The following is a 19922-nucleotide window of genomic DNA, read 5'->3' on the forward strand; positions in this document are numbered from 1 at the left end:
TCTTATCCGGAGCAAACACCTGACTTGACGGGCTCGCAGCCACCAGCACATCCGGTGTACATCTGGCACGGGTTCTTAGCGTCGGTGCAGACGTTCTTGAGGGTGGCGGTGTCGCCATAGTTGGAGTTGATGCCAACAACTTCGCCACCGTTGCGGGCGGTAGTGCCCTCGACGTAGACGTTGCGCTTGCACTGACTGCTGCACTGGTTTGGAGAGACTCAGGTCAGCATAATTAACCCCCAAAGATCATGAGACTTGACAGTAGAAGACCTACGTTGCCGCAAGAGCGATAGACCTTGCCATAGCTACTTCAGTGTTAGTTTGGTATCACCTAGATAATACACGAAGACAACTCACTCGTTCGCGTCTGTGTTACACAATTGTGGTCAGCGATATATCGCAAGTAATCCAATAGGGAACTGCTTCAGAATAACTCACAAAAGTTGATGATGTTCACGGTGCCGCAGCCGTTGTGTTGAACAATCTTATCGCTGGCCTTGTACGCACCACCACCAATGATCCAGGTGTGGTCGCCAGCCTTATCGTTCTTCTGTATCGGGTGTCAACTATGCTATTCGAAGAGGTTTGTTTACTGCTCATTTCATTACTTACAACAGTGATGGCATCCTCACAAACATCCTCGAACCACACAAACTCGAGAGTGCAAGGTCCGTCGCAGTGAACGCCCTCCTTCTGGTTCTTGCCAATAATGGCGTTCTTCAGAGTTGCGCCCTTGCGGAGAATAAAGACGGCATCGGCATCACCTAGGCGACTTTGTCAGTTTTCAACTCAAGCTTGCCATGGCGTCAGATACAGTAGATAGCATACCTCCTTCACCGCTGGTGCAAGCACCAGAACCACGGTCGAACCTGGCCCAACCACCGTCGTAGACAGTGCCAGCGGGAACCTCAATGTACTTGCTGTTGGTCTTGGTGGAAGTCGCAGTGGGAACGCCGCCCTCGTATCCGAGACAGGCGAGGGTGCTGGGTACGGCCGCCAGCAAAGCCACGATGCTAGCCTTGGAGAAGTACATGATGGCTAAAACCTGGTTAATCGCAATGCTGGAAGGTGGAAGTATAGCCAATCGTGATTAGGATAGAATGTCCTTGCTCAGTGAAGCTTCTAAGACTCTCCCCAAAATGACAACATCAGACGGTGAGCTCGGATTATATAGAAGACTGAAGCCGAGTCTTCTTTGCCAACTCTCACAGACTTAGAGTCAAGAAAAACAAACAAGCTTAAGATACCATGCATACTCGATTGGTGGACTTATCGTGGAGGATTCTGACTGCTCGAAGCCTCACAAACTAGATCCAACATACTGTCCGAATCCTACGCTGAGATAAACCCACGATCAACGAAAACAGGAGATTTCTATAGGCGATCCAATCATGTTCACAAGTCGACGGGCAACAGTTGCGATTTCAAGGCTCAGAGATATGGCTGAGGGGGTGAGCCAAAGGGGCGGACGCGAAATAGGAAGGACTATGGAGCTATTTCCCCTTCAATGGCAGTTTGCAGCCGCTGGCCCTTGTTTCAGTGTGGTATTATAGAGCATTCGACTTGCGTTGCCAAGATCTAATCAGGATCCTGCCATACCATTTTGTCAAAGGTCACATTATCTGCTTGATAGTGCCAAGAACAGCCATGTGGACGGAGAAATTGCCTACTACCGTACGCCCCGGTCCGGGTCCCCGGTCCTGCAGATTTCCCCCAGTCACAGCTCCTCAAAAAACTGTTCCGTCCGGAGCCCTTTACTGGGGCCGTATCGCGGGCGTGTCACCGCAGCCCGTCGGGGCACTCCAGGAACCCCGCCATTGAGCAGCTTTTGGCGACTGGGCTATCACTTTCAAGTAAGGGCTTGTTCGCTAATTGCCCATGTTGTACTGTACTGTAGCGCCCGAACACTTGCATAGTGTGCCTAGTCAGGTGAAATAGGTTATCTGCGAGGCGCAGATTTCTTCTTTATCATCCATCATTGGGAGTTCTCGACTCCTCAGACGTGAAGAAGCTATTAGCCCCATGGTCCCAACTGCGGCGCTCGCTTCATGCACTCCGCTCGGGGTTGATAAGTGCCGGCAGATATCGGTTGCACCAACAGCGGGCCTGTAGAATTGAAGAATTGGCGCAGTTGCACGCAGATTGGTTCCCCGCCCTGGATTCATGACTAGAAGTTGTGCTGACTGCAAGCCAAGGCCGTCACTCACGCCACTCTCGCAACAAGGCCTTCCGCTCCTCGGAGGGGTAAAGAAATGGGCAACAAGTGTTCGATCCGGTGAGCTAGGGGGCTTTGAAATAAGCAAAAGAATTTGTTCAACTCACGAAACTTTTCATAAAATTCTCCAATGCTCTCCAATAATCTTGTCTCGACATGAACAAGTTTTAGGCTCTAGAGCCGAGTGGAAGAGGGAAGAATCATGTCAAATTGCCTTACGTTGAGATTTATGGACATTGCCTTCGTACAAGAAGCACTATTATCACGATCTTACTTTGGGTGCCACAGAGCCTAAGTCCAAGAGGGCTTGAAGCTCTGAAACGAGCTGCGTCAGTGGTAAATATTTCTTTTGGTGTTCGTTCTTTCCACAATTCAGACATGCCAAGGGAGGCCGGTTGAAGCCATCTTAGAATCCTTGATGTCTTGGTTGTTGATTCAATCTGTGCTGGGGATTACTTCTGTTTTGCCTTCTCCATCTAGTTTTTGATGTACTCCTGAAATTGAGAATGAAGTAGAGCACTCCAGATCATCGTAGCGGGAGGGAAAGCAGGAAGACGCATTGGGATTTTCAACCAATAACAACCGCTTGTAGGCTTAAGTTTATAAAAGCTTATACGACCTTCTTTGAATTCTTTTTTCCTTCGAAAACTTGACTGGCCTTTGGTGTCTTACTTTTCGCATTTACATATGGCCGCTTTGCTTTGGTTAGGATAACCACGTCATTGTACTCGGCTTACCTGATCGTGCTGACAGTGCCCGCATGCTTATGTACAACATGTTGAAGGATGGTTGCGCTAAAGCGCGCCCTTCCAAAGTCCCAAAATGACCTCGAATTACTAATAGGATTCAGCTTGTCGTTCTGAAAGCGATTGGGAGTCAAGACCTCATATTTCAAGGTTTCTGCCAAGCAAAGCTTGTTTCCCCGACCATGGCTTCCAACTATCCCCAAGGGTACCTCAACCAATTCCTACCAACCATCATGTCTCAGCAACCTACAAGGATCAAGGCGGTCTTCTTTGACTTCATGGGAACTTGCCTCAACTGGCATGCAAGTGTAATCGAAGCCTTACCCGCCACCATCCCAAAGGATGATGCGTCAAAGTTCGCACTCGAATGGCGCAGACAATATTTCATTGAGAATGCAAACCGGCATGCGCAGGGTCTTGAGCCCGAGGACATTGACATTACGTTTGCTCGGGTCCTCGATAACCTGTTGGACCAGTCCCCCGTGTACGCCAGCCACTTCAATCCCGAGATCAAGACGGAGTTGATCAAAGCATGGCACTCGCAGCCTGCCTGGCCGGAAGTTTCCAAGGTAATCGAAAGCCTTCGGAACGATCTCGGCCTCGAAGTGTTTGTGCATGCCAACGGCACAACTCGCTTGCAGCTTGACCTCGTCCGGTTTTCGGGGCTCAGCTTCAACATGCTCTTTTCCAGCCAGATCCTGGGTGTATACAAGCCCAGTCCCATTGCGTATGAAAAGGCATTGCAGCTTGTTAAGCTTAAGCCTGAGGAGGTGGTGCTGGTTGCAGCGCACGCATATGATTTGCGAGGGGCGCAGAAGGTTGGGTTGAAAACTATCTATGTTCATAGATGGACTGATGACGTCGATGAGGACATGGAACAGGTTCGGTCTGAGTTTGATGTATTCCTGGACGATATGACGGACTTGCCAAAGGCAGTCGATAGTTTGTAGTTCAGAAGTCTGGGATAAACCATAGACATTTACCAAGATTGTGGCACATACATAAGCGATCCCACATACAGTTGCTCAATAAGTATTACTCTCAAACAAGGCGAGAAATCAGGAATCTAATTAGCGTAGCTGAGACAGTTCTATCGGCCTTCCCTGGTACACGTGGTGTCCCTCAAACTGCTGGGTTGGCGACAACATCTGCAATAACAGTATCCAAATCCTCATCCTCCAGCCCCAAAGTCTTCATGGCAAAGTCATCGCGCTTCGTCCAGTTTGCATCTAATTGCCCGACGGCAAAGACAAGGTCCTCAATCGCCTCAGCGTCGCCCGCATCGGCCTTGACCTTGTGTTCTGCGATGAAGCTCTCAGATTCGACCTTGTTGATAGTCCACTTTGCTCCCGTCGCCTTCTCCAAACTCTGAAGCAGCTCGTTTTGCGTGATGCAAAAGCTCTGAATGAAAAGCGTCTTGTTCTTCGTCACCTCAGTAATGCCCAAGTTGAGAATACGCACAACGGCCTCGCCGACCCTCGGCAGCGTCGCAACAGAGGCCTTGATATCTCCGCCGTCAATGACGTCGATCTTCTTGGTGTCGAGGTACGCGTGCAAGAAGCCCTCCTTGACACCCCAGTCGAAAAAGTGCCCGCACACGATACCCGTCCACGCGAAATCCGGGTTCTTGTCCGCCAGTTCTTGCGCCTTTATACGCACGGCGCGTTTCCAGCGGTACAGCGGGATGAGCTCCCTCGCGCGGGGGTTATCGGCATCGATGCTGCCGAAATCGGCGGGCATAAAGTGCTTCACGCCCGCCGCGGACGCCGCCTCGGCGATGCGCAGGTGCTGGTCGAGATCGCGCAGGCGGAAGCTGACAATAACGACTTCTTGGCCCGTAAAGGCCTTTTTGAGACCCTCGTAGGAGAGGTCGTTGTCGACTTCGATGACTTGCACTTGGTCTGCGGGGTACGCGATGGTGCTCTTGGAGCCGGCGCGCTTCAGGGCGCTGAGCTTGAAGGATTTGGCGGCGACCAGGGAGTCTAGGATTTTGGCGCCTAGTGTGCCATTGGCGCCGACAAGGAGAACGGATTTCGGTGCCATGTTTAAAGGTGTGTTGTGTTTATTCTTTGCGTTGATAAGTTGAGAAGGAAATGACCGCCGCTTCTTTGTTTGTTTCGTCAGTGATACTACGATTTCAGATAATTTAAGGTACGCCGTACTCAAACTCAAGATGGACAGCTTGAGGGCATTAGGCGACTTCAGCACTGACTCACGTCATTTAGCAGCGTTCGGGATGGCTTACCGAGTCCTCCAGTCTGCCGTCGGGGTGGGGTCCGTAGAGGGCCGGTCTAGGCGGGACATTAAGCAGAACATACGCTGTGTCTTCCTAAGAGAGAAGGTTATCGCGGTTCTAAGCGTTCGCAGCTGTGTTTCTGTTAGTGCTCGTTAAGAGTCCAAGACCCCCTCATCGAAGAACCCCAACGGGGTTAAAGATAGCCAAATCGGGACCCTCCCGGCTCCGGACAGCGTGAGATCCACTCGCGCCGGGCCGGAGGACGCAGTTAAAGATCATTGACGTTGAGATCTATGTCTTCGCGACTTCGGGTTTATATACTCTCATCTCAAAGAGATCAAGGGGTTCTTGGCGCCTTTTTGCATATGATTTCCCCGCAATCTAGCCATCTGTCGTATAAAACTCTCCGTCAAGCCTAATTCCGGGCGCGTTGACTAGGGCTGAAGCTGTCTCAAGCTAGAAACATGCTGCAATGCGGAGGGATAAAAGGGCTGGAAGTCTACTGTTTTCTAGACAACATCTTGTTCTTCTATATACAGTCCCATTTCACCGATAAACCAAGCCATCTAAGATAACCGGCCATGTCTTCTAAGCGTATTGTCCTCATCACCGGAGCCAACACCGGCATCGGCTATGAAACAGTCAAGGTTCTGCTGCAGTCCGACAGGGTATACCACATCATTATCGGATCAAGGTCCCTCGAAAAAGGCGAAGCTGCTCTGGGTGAACTCACGAAGGAATTCCCATCCACCAAAAGCTCTTTGGAGGTTATTCAAGTGGATGTAGCCGATGATGATTCGATCATTGGCGCTTTCAAGAGTGTCAAAGAAAAGCATGAGCTGCTCGATGTCCTGATCAACAACGCCGGTAAGTCTTTATCCCAGGACAAGATACAATCACGACCCAAGAATAAGTCTGACGGATAACTTCTAGGCGCCTCTCATGATTTCGGGCCTCACAATTACAACCCCGAGGACATCAAAGCTATTCGCCAGAACATGAACAAGTCATACGACGTCAACACATCCGGAACACACGTCATAACCCACACCTTTGCCCCTCTTCTCATCAAATCTTCCGACCCTCGTCTTCTCTTCGTCACCAGCGGACTATCCACTCTCAATGGCATCGAAAGCGCCGGTCTGCTCCCGTTCCAACCAGGCACCGTGACGGCTGCCGGCTGGCCTAAACCCTACACCCCTCAAGCCGGATACCGGTCTAGTAAGACTGCGTTGAACATGGTCATGCAGAACTGGCACTGGCTTCTCAAGGCAGACGGGGTCAAAGTTTGGTGCATCTCCCCCGGTTTCCTAGCTACAGGTTTAGGAGGAAATCCGGATGCGCTGAAGAAGATGGGTGCGGGTGCGCCGAGCCAGGGAGGCAGGCTGATTCAACAGGTTGTTGAGGGTGAGCGGGATGCTGATGTCGGCAAGGTTGTGAACAAGGATGGTATCCAACCTTGGTAGTTGGACAAGCTACCTAGCTGAGGAAAGAGACTGAGAGATTCTGAGAGTCATAATATACATGCAAGGCTTCTCTCTACCTAGAGAACTCTTGGGTCGAAAGTGGATGACTTTTATACGGCGGGTTTCTGGGGATTCCTTGACAAGCCATTTCTGTGGAGGGTCGTCCTTGACGAAGTGATTGTAGCCCAGATAGACCTCGGCGTAGAGGAATTCACTGAATGCATCTTTGAATGCCTTGTTGACGCGACACAAAGCCCTCAATGTCTTCTTGTTGGTCGCCTGTTGGTACCATACGGTAATGGCAGTTAGACCACATCCGAAAGGGCCTCAACGTGTTTTTAGGTTCGAAATGTTGACTTGCAAGGTATTGTCCGATGATGTGCAACAGTTCTGGCGCGAGCGACACCATACTGGCCGGTTCCACGTGCTTATAAGTTCGCTCTCGTAAATAGCAAGACGTTCGACTGCTTTGCGGAAGCTTCAAAGGAAGAATTTATTGGTCTTATTCGCAGACGATGTTGAGGGAGTAGGATTGTCGCGTCTGGATGATTTGCAAAGTACACCACATGTCCCGGTTGCGTAAGGTCGGGCAGGTCGTGTTTGTGGGTTTATTGTCTAAACTCAAACGACGACTGGGAGATTGCTTTTCGACAATCACTTCTAAAAAAAGAAAGGCAATCCAGAATATCACTTTAATATACCTTGTCTTAGGATACTCGGTTGATGTGTTTGCAGCCCCCTTTCTCGATAACTCTCCATGTTGAAGATACATGACAAGGTACCTTGAGTCTGTTGAATCCCATTAAGGGAGGCAGGTACCTTCCGCAGCATAACAAGGGGCATCATGGAAGGTACACTCGGCAAGAAGCGCCCGGGAAGCACAGCGAGGCAGGTGCATTTCTAGCGGAGGAAGGCATGTACCTTGAGGTACCCTAGTGACTGGCAATTAATTGGTGGAGGGGACAACTTCCTGACCGTCCCCCCAACCACCAGCCAACCTATCTGCAAATTCACCACCACCGACACTATTCGTTTGGAACAGGGAATACACCACTCTTGATCAACATCAATCTGAACGGTACCTATTATTGTCAGCACATCTATCCGTACAATGACATTCCTCACAGACGTTTTCCACCTGGACCCTGCCCCGGGCTACGAGCACACGCACACCGTCATTCTCCTCCATGGCAGAGGCAGTAACGGCAAAGAGTTTGCAGATGAGTTCTTTGAATGCGAAGTCTCGGAAGCCCTGGCACAAATCCTGGCCGATGGCCCTGAACAACCCAATAACCCCCTGGACGACACACCAGCGCCACCACCCCCTCGAACCCTCCAAGCCCTGTTCCCAACCTTCAGATGGGTCTTCCCCAGCGCACCGTCGATCCCATCAAAACGTTTCAAGACGGACATGACCCAATGGTTCGATATGTGGTCTACAGAGAACCCAAACGAGCAACAAGAGTTGCAAGAACCGGGCCTGTTTGAAAGCGTCGACTTCATCAACCGCCTCATCGACGGGGAATCCCACCTGGTGTCACCCGACAAGATCTTCCTGGGCGGTATCAGCCAGGGATTCGCAACAGCTGTCGCGGCCTACTTGATAGGTTGTAAAGCCTTGGCCGGCCTTATTGGCTACGCTAGCTGGGCCTACCCAGGCCTTTCGCCCTACGAAATCCCACCAGGTCTTTTTGGCGGCGATGATGGCAAGTGGAAGATAAAGTGTGGTGATGTGAACTACCAGATGGCACACACGCCGATCTTCCTTTCCCACGCCCGCAACGACCCAACGGTTCCGGTGAAAAACGGAAGAGCTCTATGCAAGGCGCTACACAACGTAGGCTTGAAAGAAGTCGAATGGCACGAATACGAATATGGCGGCCACTGGATCACCGAGCCTGATAGCATAGATCAGCTCGTCTACTTTATTAAGCGCAATATGGGCCTCCTGGAAGATGACTCAAGTTGAAGGGCGGACGGAGACGATAAAAGTCTCGATTGGAAACCAGCGAACAGCGACATGCCCCGGGCCTTTTCAAGCCGGAATCAGTTTCACGATGGGAAGCAGGAAGCGTATCAAAACATTGTATTAGAGGTAATTCGTAGTCGACAATTAGTGATGAAACAAGCAGAGCATACAAAACAAGGGTATTGAAAGGAGATGTCTATGTGAAGCCAAGCAAGAACATGGTGAGAAGCGAAACGAAACACAACAGCCTAGTGGTGATTAGTAGGTGACAGTTGCAACCTTGGCAACATATTTGTCGTCCCCATCCTTTTGCAAGATGTTTTCAAACATCCACTTGCCAACATCTTCACGGGCAATGCTGTACCCAATGGCCAGTTCTTCAACACCCTTGACGGGATCCTCGACGCCAACCCGGACCGTGCCGGCGGGTTGCTCCTTTCCGTTGGTCAGGAAGCTGGCGCGCACCACTGTCCAGGCTTCACCACTCGCAAAGAGGAGTTCCTCCATGGCTTTCTTGTCCATGTGCGGGGTGTGCAATAGGCCCTTGTAGAGAGGTTGAATGACGAGGGGCGTGTCCCTCCCAAACTTGGAAATGCCAGTGCTGCTGAGTCCAATGATGCGCGGCCGTCCAGAGACGCCCTTTTCAGAGCGCAGCTTCTTGATAGCGTCAAGCAAGACGGTCATGCCCTTTTCGCAGACATTGACGTCCTCGAGGTTCATCTTGCGCAGCTCAAACCAGGCGCCGATGGAGGAGACGACAGCATCCACGAAGCGGGTTGCGTCAAGGGGCGAGACGACGCAGCGGGAAATCACGTCGGCGTCGTGGGCATTGCCTTGTTCGATGCGGAGGTTGGGGTATTTTTCGGACGGGAGGACGGAGGTCAGCTTGGACGGAGTGCGGCATAGGGCGATGCATGTGAAGCCGGCGTCGAGGGAGCGGCGAAGAGCCGAGAGTCCGCAGCCGCCAGTGGCTCCGAGGAAGAGAATGGTCTTTGCGGAAGACATGGTCGGCGAGTGATCCGTGGTGTGCCGTGCCGTGTAAGCGCCTAGGTGATGGGGTTTCGGGACGGAACCGAGTACGGATGCGAGAGGTGAGACCAGGTGCGGGATGGCGGATCGGGGCCGGGGGGTTGTTGGTAGATCGGTTCCACTGAGGTGTTTGGGATCGACAAGAGATGAAAAGAAGATTATTTTTGTCCTAGAAGGTAAGACTGGTTCGATGAGAGTTGAAAGTAGTGGTTTAGAATGATGATCAAGTCTTCAGATTCCACTTGGAAAGCGAGACCTCCATCGCCTTTTTATCCTACCAGAAGTCCGCTTGAATACCGCTTGGGGACCTCGAAGGACACGATTTCGATGCAAAGTCCGCAAGCCACACGGGGCCGTGAAAGTCCATAGTTAGGCCGAATCGCCGTATATGCGTGTATGGCTTACATGTTAGTAGGCGGCAGCGTTTGGGGGAATCGAGGCCAACTGCCACGGTACTTGTTTTGGGGTAAGGAAATGCCTCCAAAAGAGGCCACACGGCCACAGGGCTGGAATACGGTTGGAATATTCCTCCGCTCAGTCTGGTGGCGTCCAGTCGGAATGCTCTGATCAACATAGTGGGTCAAGGCACCTTTTTCTTATCGGAATCATAGACCCTGGTGTGGATCAGGGGTGTGGGTCTCTGCGCGGGATTCGACCCCAGTGGCTTGACGCTAGTCTCAGTCCAGTTAGGACACGGACTGGCAGGGCCGCCTGGTTGGGAAGGCAGCGGGTCGACTCGCATTCCAAATCCGGCTGGAGAGAAGTCCCTGGACAATCCGACTCGGATCCCATCGTCAACATCCAATGCTCCAATGCTCTTCTACTGACATCTTCCACTCTCTCAGAGTCTCCATCACCGAAACCCTGCGCCTCCCAAGATGAAGCTTCTCAAGTTTGCTGTATCCAACACACTTTCCAAAGCGTGGTCATAGTTCACTGACACAGACCATCTTTTCCGAACCTACGGCCGGCCATTCACTCTCTCGTCTTCCCAACTGACTGGCCTTACTTGGCCAACTCTGACTTCCACTACCAGAGTGTATTCTCGAATCCGTGCACACACATTTGACGCATCATGAACTTCTGCTCGTCTTCGCAATACGACACCTATGCGACTCGAGATGGCACATGTCGACCCGACCTGCCACGTCCCACTACTGTCCCCAGCTTACACGCTACCAGCCAACCCCCGTCGCCTCCCTCACGCGAATGCATCGTACAGAACTGGATCGGGCAATTGGCTTCGAGCTCACCGATCACTCCCTGATCTATAACGACTTTGCTACCCACCCTTGAGACAAGCAAGTCCCTGCAGCATCTCGCAGCTCACTTCCCCAACCCAACTTAACAGCACAGACTGTGACGTTTCGGCGTGGCATTGGTGGGAGCGTTGAACACTTGCCTACAACCCAAGAGAGGGAACTCAGCCTGCGAAAGAGTCCACACGACTAATCCTCCAGTTGAGAGGTGGCACCATGTCGCTTCGGTTTGAGTTTCGTCCGATTCCATCACCCAACTTTCATTCGCAATCTGCCTTTCCACAGTCCAAGGCTTCAAGGCAGTGCCCGGACAACAAGGAACGCACCTGGAGGGTTCTGTTCGGTTTGAGCATGTTTGTGGCCCTTACCAATGGCCGTTGTGCCCTTCAAATCACAAGCGTAGACAAAGCGAAAGGGAACCACCCTCGGCCAGATACATCCATGTTGCAGGCCGGGCCCATGCCGTTTCGTAGATCTCTGACGCGGGTCCCAGGCTTGTCGATTCGAACTGTCCGTCGTATTAAGATCGCAGCATGCCGCTGCACAGTCATCTTGACTTGGCCTTGACAGACGTCGTCAACGCCAAGAGACTCTGACGGATCGAAGAGAGCTCTCTTATACGCAACTACCTTAGGCACTAGCCCCGTCCAGCATTCTCTAATACAAAATGCTCGTGGGAAGGTCGGTTCCGGAACTCATCCTCGTGAGATCCATGGTCATATACTTCCAGTACCTCGGATTTCTCTGCTTCCTCTACTTTTGGTTCATCTTCGCCCTCGCTGGTGTGCCCGGCATCGCTCATCCCGTATCCATCCTCATCGAAGTCGTTGGCGCCATTGAAATCATCTTTTACTTTGCCTGGTTCGTGCCATATCGCCGTCGTTTACAGAAACCCGGTCTACAGCCGGAGCCTCTAAGCCAGGAAGAACGTCGGCGGTTCTTCTACCAGGGACTGGATCACGCACCCGACGTCGAACAGTATATCCGAAAATGGCACTGCAACGCCCAGCTCGGCGATATTCGCAGAGAAAATGTCAAAGACTGGCTGATGTGGGCACTGTTCGACAAGCAAGGCAACCCGCAAGAACACGACGAGGAACTCGAGGAGTACATTGCGGAAACCGAAGAGCGGGCCGGAGTCAACATCAAGAGAGGCTTCGGAGACGCAACACCGATGCGCCTCAGTTTTGATTCTATTACAATAACCCACCGGAGCTTAATGTATTACCTTGTAAGTGATATTGCAGTTAACATCGTCCTCAACTAGTCCGGGTAAGAGACTAACACATTCAAAAGACCACCGGTACCCTTGACCTCTTCGCAACCCTCGTCCTCTTTATCAGAGGCTTCAAATTCTACCGTCAACCACGCAACACCTTCTTCTCCGTCTTCCCATGGCGGCCCATGACCCTCTTCTCGCCCAACGAGTCTGCCGACCCGAAGTTGAGCTATTTCTGCCGCCCGCACACGTCAGAGACCAAGCGTCCCATCCTCTTCATGCACGGCGTCGGCGTCGGCATGCTCCCGTACCTACTATGGCTCTGGAGCATTCCAAAGGACGTTGGTGTATTATGCATCGAGATTCTCCCCGTTTCATCCCGAATCTGTCCCCCTCTGCAGACAACCAAGGAGCTCGTCGACGGCATAGATGCCATCATCAAGCAGCAAAACTACGATGACTTTGTCTTTGTTGGAAACTCTTTTGGCACGCTCTTCATGTCTCCGCTGTTACAAAGACCCGACATTGCGGCAAAGATCAACTCCATTGTCCTCATCGACCCCGTATCACTGCTCCTCCACCTCCCCGCCGTGGCCTACAACTTCACACGGCGCACACCGAAATGGGGCAACGAATGGGAAATCTGGTTCGTCGCCACAGACCCCATGGTCGCACACACCCTTGCCCGCCGTTTCCGTTGGCAAGACTTTATCCTCTGGACGCCCCAGCTACAAGGAAAGCGCACCACCGTCGTCCTCGGCGGCGAAGACTGCGTCACCGACCCAGACGCCGTGGCCAGCTACGTCTACTTTGGCGACCTCAACTACACGCGGCACGACAAACCTGAGTGGGCGACGACGCCTCAGAGGTGGAGCGGGAAAGGGGAGCTGGAGCTCATGTACCTGGCCGGCATGGATCACGGCCAGGCCTTTTTGAGCATCAAGCACATGCCGCAGATTGGCAACGTTGTAATAGCGTATACGCATTTAAGCGGGGTGATGGACTCGAGGCAGGCGGATGTCGCAAAGGAGGAAGAACAGAATCAGATTTGAGATGATGTTATGATTTATGAGGCGTTTTTGGGTTACTACTGGATGGGTAGGCTGCGTGCGTCCTTTTTGCGACGTGGCCGAGGAGTGGATGGTCTGGGAACCTGCCCTCGTTTTTGTCACTTTACAATATTGATTACCATTTTCCCTCTTATTCTCTGGCGTATCGCTATCTCTGGGTACCCTGCGACATCTGACATGTCGGTATGATGATGGTCTCATAGAGTCTATCAGACCCAAAGATATCTGATCCAAGTCCATGGTGACGTTTCCGATCCGCATCCCATCACCACGCTTGAACCTCGACGTATCATTCACGATATCACAATCACTGCATCCAGAGTTCATGATGAGTCAATCATATTCGTCCCACGGCAAAAGCCCCGTCTTCTGATACCCAGGAACATGCGGCTGCAACGGCGCACAACACTCGATTCTAACCCCCTTCCTCCCCAGCCTATCAACCTCCACCAACCTCACGCGCACAGGAACCTCATGCCTCTTAACCTGAGCGGACCCCCTACTCCTCCAATTCCGGTCAAAAACTCCACCGACCTTGACCGTGACCTCCACATCCGTCTCGACAAACTGATCCAACCCACCAGACACGGCAAACTGCGTGTCGCTCCACAGCACATCAACCCCCAAATCAGCCTGCGTCTCACAAGCATGACACCACACCTTCCACTCCCCATCCACCCTCCTCCACCCGACGACTACATCAACCTGAATCCGCGGGTTCGTGGGCGACTCAAACCTCAACCCAGCAAGCACCGGCTCGAAATGAGGGTTCCCCGTCCTCAAGATTCCCAAACTCGGCACCCACGGCCCCGTGGGATACGAATCAACAACCCGGTACGCCTCCCGGAGGCCACTCGCCTTCCACCCCGCCTTGAGGACCGAGATATCCGGTAAAACATACGCCGGGCTCCGCTTGACGAAGACAGTCTTGTAGCTACCCCGCCCCGGCCTCGTCGAATCCGGCGCCGGGATAACCGTGCATACACTCCCTGTCCGGACCCGGGCGTATTGGTTCCCCGATAACTTCCTCAGCATGATGCGCGGACACTGATCCCCGTTCTCGCCCTGAATAGCGCAGTCCAAAACAGCGTAAAAGTCGTCCGCCGCGCTGCCATCGCCGCCGCCGCCGCCGCCGCCTTGTTCATCGTCCACAGGCTCAAGGTACATGGATATCCTAATCCCCTGATTCGTAAGCTGGATCGGCTGCTGCCCCGTCGTCCCGAACGCCGGCAACGGGCGAAGGTACTGAAACTGGGAAAACTCGACCGGCGACGGAGCCAGCAGGCCGCTGAGGATATGCTGGTCAAATGCCGCCTCCTGCGTTGACGTCTCGTAGTTGCTGTGCCACGCGAAAATGGAATGATCTCCCGTATCCTGGAGTATGGCCTCCTGCAGTCGCGCAAAGGCCTTCATCCCCTCACCGTACAGCAGCGGCATGTTGACGCCAAAGATGCCCATAAGGCTGTAGGCCAAGTCCTCTTTCCGGGTCGTGACTCTGGACGAGGCCCAGTGCATGCGCTCGGCGACGCTCGACGACTCCAAGGGTACGGCCTTGTTCAGGATATCGAGACTGATCCCCGTGACGTTTGCCAGCGCGGGACCAAGTGACTCGTCGAGTTTGGAGCCGACGAGGTGCCAGCTCTTGTCGTAAAAGTCAACGTTGTCGGGGGCGATGAGCTCCTGGAGTGTCCAGCCGCGAGTACACCATCGACATTCGCGCAGCGCCAGTTCCAACGGAGCAGACATGCCGGGCTGCTGGTATATCGAGTAGTCCAAGTCAGAGAGGTAGACGTAGCAAACACTGGCCTGCTCGTACCAGTTGAACATGGAGTTGATGGCTTCGGACAATTCGGCGCTGCTCGTCTTATCGATGCAGCACGTATCAATCCAGATGTAGTCGTACCCCTGACTCTGGGCAAGTCGGCAGGCTCCGGTGATCTTGGGGTATCCGGCCATCAGTCTGATGTCCTTTTTAGCATCGTGCACATCTTGCAGTGTAACCTCTTCCGTTCCCCACGTGTGGGAGAGGATGGCAAAGTCTGGCGCATTGTCTCCTTCGTAGATAACAAAGTTCCCGAGCGGTTGTAACCCGTGGGCGGTTTCCAAGAGCCTCATTGTCTCTCTGTGTCTGTACTACACAGGATATGGCTTGGCCGATGCGGAGGTGAAGGCATGTTGCTGGCGGTGTTCGTGGTGGCCACTAATGCAGCTCGGGTCCCCGCAGGCCCTAGACAGATCAACTGTCTCTGGGGATCCATTAGAGCAACCCCGGCACTTTTCGATGCTATCTACCAGGGTCAACACACGTTGAAGTATTAAACCTATGGATGTGGATGTTCTGCAGACTGAATGAGGCGTGCGCCGGTCAAAGTATGACACGCAGTGTAAGTCTATATCTTACTTGAGAGCTGGTGTTCCTGGTACGCAAGTTGAAGAGAAAATTCCAGTATTATTGTTCATGAGGTATCTCGAATATAAACGTTGCATCTTGGCTCGGTATCGTAAAGTCATGCCTTGGGAGCATCAGTCAGTGGTACATATCGAACCCCAAATAGCTTCTCCTTCACAACAGACCCGTCCTCCTTCTTGTCAATGGCCCAAACGTACTGATCGTAGCTAATATCGTCCTCGACGGGGATAAACATCCTGCCTTAGAGTCAGCATTGGTTTACTAGACAACAGTGCTCTCGCCCAACTCACCTTCCAGGCGCCCGGAGCTGATCCACCAACTCCTGGTGAAGCTCCGCCGCAGCAGCACCAACGTGGATGGCATCCCACCCCGTGGAATCACCCGCCTCCCCGTCCCGCGGCGCCTCCACCCAGCCTTTCCGTCCGTCACCGACCCGGAACTTGACCTTGCCGCTGTCCAGAAGTGCTCTCCCTTCGACACTTTTGGCCATATTAGTCTCGCCCATGTCTTTGAGTGCCTGGATATGCTCCAGCCCAACGACGAGCCCCTTGTCCCCCACGAGCTCGGCAAGGAGGTGCGTCAGGTATCCCGACCCGGACCCGACATCCAGCACCCGCGGCGCGGGCCTCGTCTCGGAGGGCAGGATGTGCGGGAGGAGAGACTCGGTCGCGCTGGCGTGCATGTGAGGTGCCGAGATGGTGGCCTTGTGGCCTATGGACTGGGGTGAGTCTTCGTACGGCGCAGCGGGAGCGTAGTGTGCTCTGTCAACCTAGATAGCAGGTCAGAGCAGCCATCTGTGGCAGTGACTACGGGAAAGCTTCAAAGGTGAGGTACCTTGAGAAAGGCGTCCTTAACTCGTTGGTCTTTGATGAGGCCGTGCCGCCACATGTTTTCGACCAGGTCCTTGTTCGTCGCGCCGGAGCTTCGCCAGGCCATCTTGAAGTTGGGGGCGGGGGTCTGGTGTAGAAAGCGAGGGGTCTGTCGTCGTGTTGAGCTCGGGAGAAGCTTAAGAGCTCTCCGGACTGAAGGGCGTCTGGTATTCGTTGTGGCGGGTCCTTGCTTGGGTTAAGTGGTGGAATATTAGTTCGCTTTGTCTGGTAAGGGAAGCGAAGAAGTCTCTGGGTAGAGGGTGTGCGAGAAGATGTTGTTAAGGGAAGAAAGATGAGTGCGTTGGAAAGATCAAAGATGACAATCAAAGGCGAAGGTGATTCAGTTCCATTTCCAGCATGAGGTAACGGACTTCAGGATATGCTACAGCTACAGCTAAAGCTACAGCGCTTGGTATAGCGCGAATATGGTGGAGGTGGGTTGATCCCCCGCGCTCTCAAACCTTGTCGATAAGCGACCCAGGGAGTTCAGACTGCCTGGGTAAGTGGGAGCTCACAACCTGGAAACTCTCTTGTTGACCCCGCCTACAAAGCGGATCATCCCGCCGCAAGCACTAAGAGATGCCTCTACCGCCCTGTGGAATCCAAGGAGCATCATATCTTGTACCCAAGTATGGAAGAATAGCATTCCGTTGTCACGGTTGTGGTTGCGTGTGTAAATCAGACACACCCGAATGTAATGTACCCAAGAAAACCTCAATATTGATGCCGAGAATGAAAGCTGCTGCTGTGCTTCCTTATGTAGATTACCCTGCTCCCATTTCCGTTCCCGTAAAACACCCAAAACCCACTTGACGACGCAAAGAAAAGGCGTGAGATGCCAAACGTCGTAGACTCGTGGCCCAGACCGATAACCACTTTGAAACATAAAAAAAACTGACTGCGCTTCGTCACGCTGTGACACACGAAAACGCCAATGCTATACCACTCTCTCGGACGACTCGCCATCTGCGATGATGGGCACAGGCAGTCCACGGTCGGGGCTCTGCAAAACGAGCTGCTCGTGACGACGTGCCTTCAGGTAGTCGCTAACAGACCTAATGAGGACGAACCATCCGACAACCATCAAAATGTACGCAATCCACTCCTGTCCGGTAATGTCCGAAACACCACCGCCGCCCTCTCCCGTAACCGCGTTGGGGTCGAAGCTGTGAGAGTTCGGGTCCGGCGGTGCCGCGTATCCGTCTTGGCCGTTCATCTTGGGCGGGTGGTCGCCTTCCGTTGTGCCCTTCATATAGAAACCGTACTGAATTAACGTAATGCCCAGACCGGCACGGGAACCGTTCTTGGCCGCGTGAGTCGAGTGGAGGAGGTATGTGAGGATGAAGCCGACAACCTGGAAGGACATGGAAATCATGCCGTTCCAGACAAAACTGAAAAGAGATCCGACGGGCATTCCATCAATGTAGACTTCGTCGGGTCCGCCGAGGCCTGGGGCTAGGATAGTCGTCTCCCAGTAGGGGGGTGCAGCATCAGCAGCGGCTTGTTCATACGTCTATAGGTCTGGTCAGTACATCATGTTCTTCAAAAATGTTTGCCGTCTTTCCGCATGCAAGATGTGGAAGTGGTGGCAGTGGATTGAACGTACCGGAGGTTGCTCCTCCTTCGTCTCGCCTCCCCGCTCAGGCTTCGCCGTCAAGTTGGAAAAGACACCCTCATTCTGGATACCGCTGCCGTAAATGCGGAATGGCGTCGTAGGTCCGCCTGCTGCTGCCGATGCAGTGGTGGGAGGAAGCTGGGTGACCTGCCTATCGGGCTGGGGTCTTGACTCGGAGGAAACGGTGCGGGACGTGTCGCGGGAGGTCAGGGTGGAGTCGGCGCGGACTAATCTTTGCCTGTCGTCGGCGTCGTCATCGCTTTCGTCTCCATCGGTATCGAATGCGTCGGCGAGGGTAGAGTCAACACCATGGGCGGCACGATCGCGCGATGATGCTCTCGAGTGAAAGGACGGGGGTGGAGAGTTTGGCACTGTTTGCGCGTGACTTGGCGGTGCGGAGTTGGGGCTATTGAAGTCGTCCTCGTCTTGGGCGTTTACCTGCAAGGAGTACACTGTCAGCGAACCACAACGAGAATGGGAAAGGAAAAGTGTCGGGTTTGGGACACAACATACCCGCTCATAACGTCCAGCCATCTTGACGAATGTTGTGTAATGTTTTTGTTTTCTCTTTCTCTATTTCGTTGTCTTGAAACCGTAGGACTCGGGGCGCCCCTTTCGCCACTGGGGGAAAAGACGGCTAGCGCTGTGTAGTAATTGGGGGGGGGGGGGAAGAGGCGTTGGAGGTAAGGAGAAGTCGGGAATACGGAGGCGGTTCTTCGAAAGGAACAGGGCGGAAAATGAAAAGGAAAAAAGGCGAGAAATCGTTTCGCGAGGATCGTAGGAGAAATCGGAGGGGTGAGGCGACAAAAAGGAACGACGATGGTGGTGTTGTGCTGAAGAAAAAAAGGGTGTTGGTTCGGAGGAAAAAGGACTACGCCATCAACGTTGGCTCGGTTCGTCTGTGGTGATGAACGTCGGAGAGTCAGTCAAGGCGTAGCAGTACGCTATAAGATACCCTTCCTTAGGTGGTGTATGGTGTACGAATACAGGAGGAGGTGGTCAGGAGTGTCGGGATTGTCGCACGACCCGGGTGCTGGTCTGTCGCTGGTTCGCTTCGCTTCGCCTCGTCTCGCTGCGGTGAAGTGGATTACCTAAGATACGACTCTAACGCTAAAAAGCCCCTGTGGCAGTGGAGGTGGAGACAGTTCTCAGTGTCACTGTTAGGGGGCCATGGGGGTTACGTATACGTACTCGTACCTTACCTTATCCGCGGGAATGTGCTGGAACAAATTGAGACTGAGGGGGCACGGGGGTCAATTCTGTGTTGCTCCGAGTCCGCTGCGGGAATCTGGGCTGCCACAACGGTGACTGCTTGACTGTCAATGGCTGCCTCTTTGGTGGTCTGGGTGGCTGACAAAGACAACAGATAGGTACGTACTATGCTGCCTAATGCCTCAGGCAGGAGTCATGCGCATAAGGTAGGCCAACTCCCTGGTTCCACACGTGCCCCACTCCCTTCGGTCCACCTCACCTATCGGACCCCCTGACCACTAGAGATCTATCCCTCCAATCACAGTCGTCTGAGTAATCCACCCAATGCCATTCACGTCTTTTGCCATCTCGTCTCCACTTTGACCAGTTCGGTAAGCGCCGATGCAGCGCATTCCCTTAGCTCCGACGAAATGAATTCTTCGACGTCTGCGGCCGGGCCTGCCATCTGATGCGAAATCCTTGACGTCGTTGATGGGATTCTAAAGCTACCGCGACTTTCGCCCTCCACAGCCGCACCCACCCCCTCTATCTATCCACTGCTGCCTCATTGCCCCGCGGTGAGACCATGATAAGGTAGACGGCATTCGGTACTCACCTCCATTCTCTA

General features: G+C 53.1%; 10 protein-coding genes across 10 annotated transcripts; 4 read left to right on the forward strand and 6 right to left on the reverse strand.

The window, feature by feature from the left end:
- Positions 1-2: 2 nt before the first annotated feature.
- Positions 3-1033, reverse strand: N0V96_009175 (uncharacterized protein; the record flags this gene model as incomplete). Its single annotated transcript, XM_065758565.1, has 6 exons — positions 3-203; positions 275-305; positions 358-367; positions 439-550; positions 613-764; positions 829-1033. The coding sequence occupies 6 exons, from the start codon at positions 1031-1033 to the stop codon at positions 3-5; spliced, it is 711 nt and encodes a 236-aa protein (XP_065612958.1).
- Positions 1034-3194: 2161 nt separating this feature from the next.
- N0V96_009176 (uncharacterized protein) lies at positions 3195-3911 on the forward strand (the record flags this gene model as incomplete). Its single annotated transcript, XM_065758566.1, has 1 exon — positions 3195-3911. One exon carries the CDS (start codon positions 3195-3197, stop codon positions 3909-3911), a length of 717 nt encoding a protein of 238 aa, XP_065612959.1.
- Positions 3912-4083: 172 nt separating this feature from the next.
- N0V96_009177 (uncharacterized protein) lies at positions 4084-5004 on the reverse strand (the record flags this gene model as incomplete). The annotated part of the gene is made up of 1 exon (XM_065758567.1): positions 4084-5004. The coding sequence occupies one exon, from the start codon at positions 5002-5004 to the stop codon at positions 4084-4086; it is 921 nt and encodes a 306-aa protein (XP_065612960.1).
- A 774-nt stretch (positions 5005-5778) lies between these two features.
- N0V96_009178 (uncharacterized protein) lies at positions 5779-6663 on the forward strand (the record flags this gene model as incomplete). The annotated part of the gene is made up of 2 exons (XM_053189117.2): positions 5779-6064; positions 6131-6663. The coding sequence occupies 2 exons, from the start codon at positions 5779-5781 to the stop codon at positions 6661-6663; spliced, it is 819 nt and encodes a 272-aa protein (XP_053053883.1).
- A 1111-nt stretch (positions 6664-7774) lies between these two features.
- Positions 7775-8632, forward strand: N0V96_009179 (uncharacterized protein; the record flags this gene model as incomplete). The annotated part of the gene is made up of 1 exon (XM_065758568.1): positions 7775-8632. One exon carries the CDS (start codon positions 7775-7777, stop codon positions 8630-8632), a length of 858 nt encoding a protein of 285 aa, XP_065612961.1.
- Positions 8633-8890: 258 nt separating this feature from the next.
- Positions 8891-9637, reverse strand: N0V96_009180 (uncharacterized protein; the record flags this gene model as incomplete). The annotated part of the gene is made up of 1 exon (XM_053189119.1): positions 8891-9637. One exon carries the CDS (start codon positions 9635-9637, stop codon positions 8891-8893), a length of 747 nt encoding a protein of 248 aa, XP_053053885.1.
- Positions 9638-11587: 1950 nt separating this feature from the next.
- Positions 11588-13191, forward strand: N0V96_009181 (uncharacterized protein; the record flags this gene model as incomplete). The annotated part of the gene is made up of 2 exons (XM_053189120.1): positions 11588-12151; positions 12217-13191. The coding sequence occupies 2 exons, from the start codon at positions 11588-11590 to the stop codon at positions 13189-13191; spliced, it is 1539 nt and encodes a 512-aa protein (XP_053053886.1).
- Positions 13192-13542: 351 nt separating this feature from the next.
- Positions 13543-15324, reverse strand: N0V96_009182 (uncharacterized protein; the record flags this gene model as incomplete). Its single annotated transcript, XM_053189121.2, has 1 exon — positions 13543-15324. The coding sequence occupies one exon, from the start codon at positions 15322-15324 to the stop codon at positions 13543-13545; it is 1782 nt and encodes a 593-aa protein (XP_053053887.2).
- A 392-nt stretch (positions 15325-15716) lies between these two features.
- N0V96_009183 (uncharacterized protein) lies at positions 15717-16555 on the reverse strand (the record flags this gene model as incomplete). The annotated part of the gene is made up of 3 exons (XM_053189122.2): positions 15717-15855; positions 15910-16388; positions 16454-16555. The coding sequence occupies 3 exons, from the start codon at positions 16553-16555 to the stop codon at positions 15717-15719; spliced, it is 720 nt and encodes a 239-aa protein (XP_053053888.1).
- Positions 16556-17425: 870 nt separating this feature from the next.
- N0V96_009184 (uncharacterized protein) lies at positions 17426-18637 on the reverse strand (the record flags this gene model as incomplete). The annotated part of the gene is made up of 3 exons (XM_053189123.2): positions 17426-18001; positions 18095-18541; positions 18617-18637. The coding sequence occupies 3 exons, from the start codon at positions 18635-18637 to the stop codon at positions 17426-17428; spliced, it is 1044 nt and encodes a 347-aa protein (XP_053053889.1).
- Positions 18638-19922: the final 1285 nt, after the last annotated feature.

The sequence above is a fragment of the Colletotrichum fioriniae genome (assembly GCF_027942845.1).
Source record: "Colletotrichum fioriniae strain IMI 355084 chromosome Unknown scaffold_11, whole genome shotgun sequence".
Taxonomy (NCBI): Eukaryota; Fungi; Ascomycota; class Sordariomycetes; order Glomerellales; family Glomerellaceae; genus Colletotrichum; species Colletotrichum fioriniae.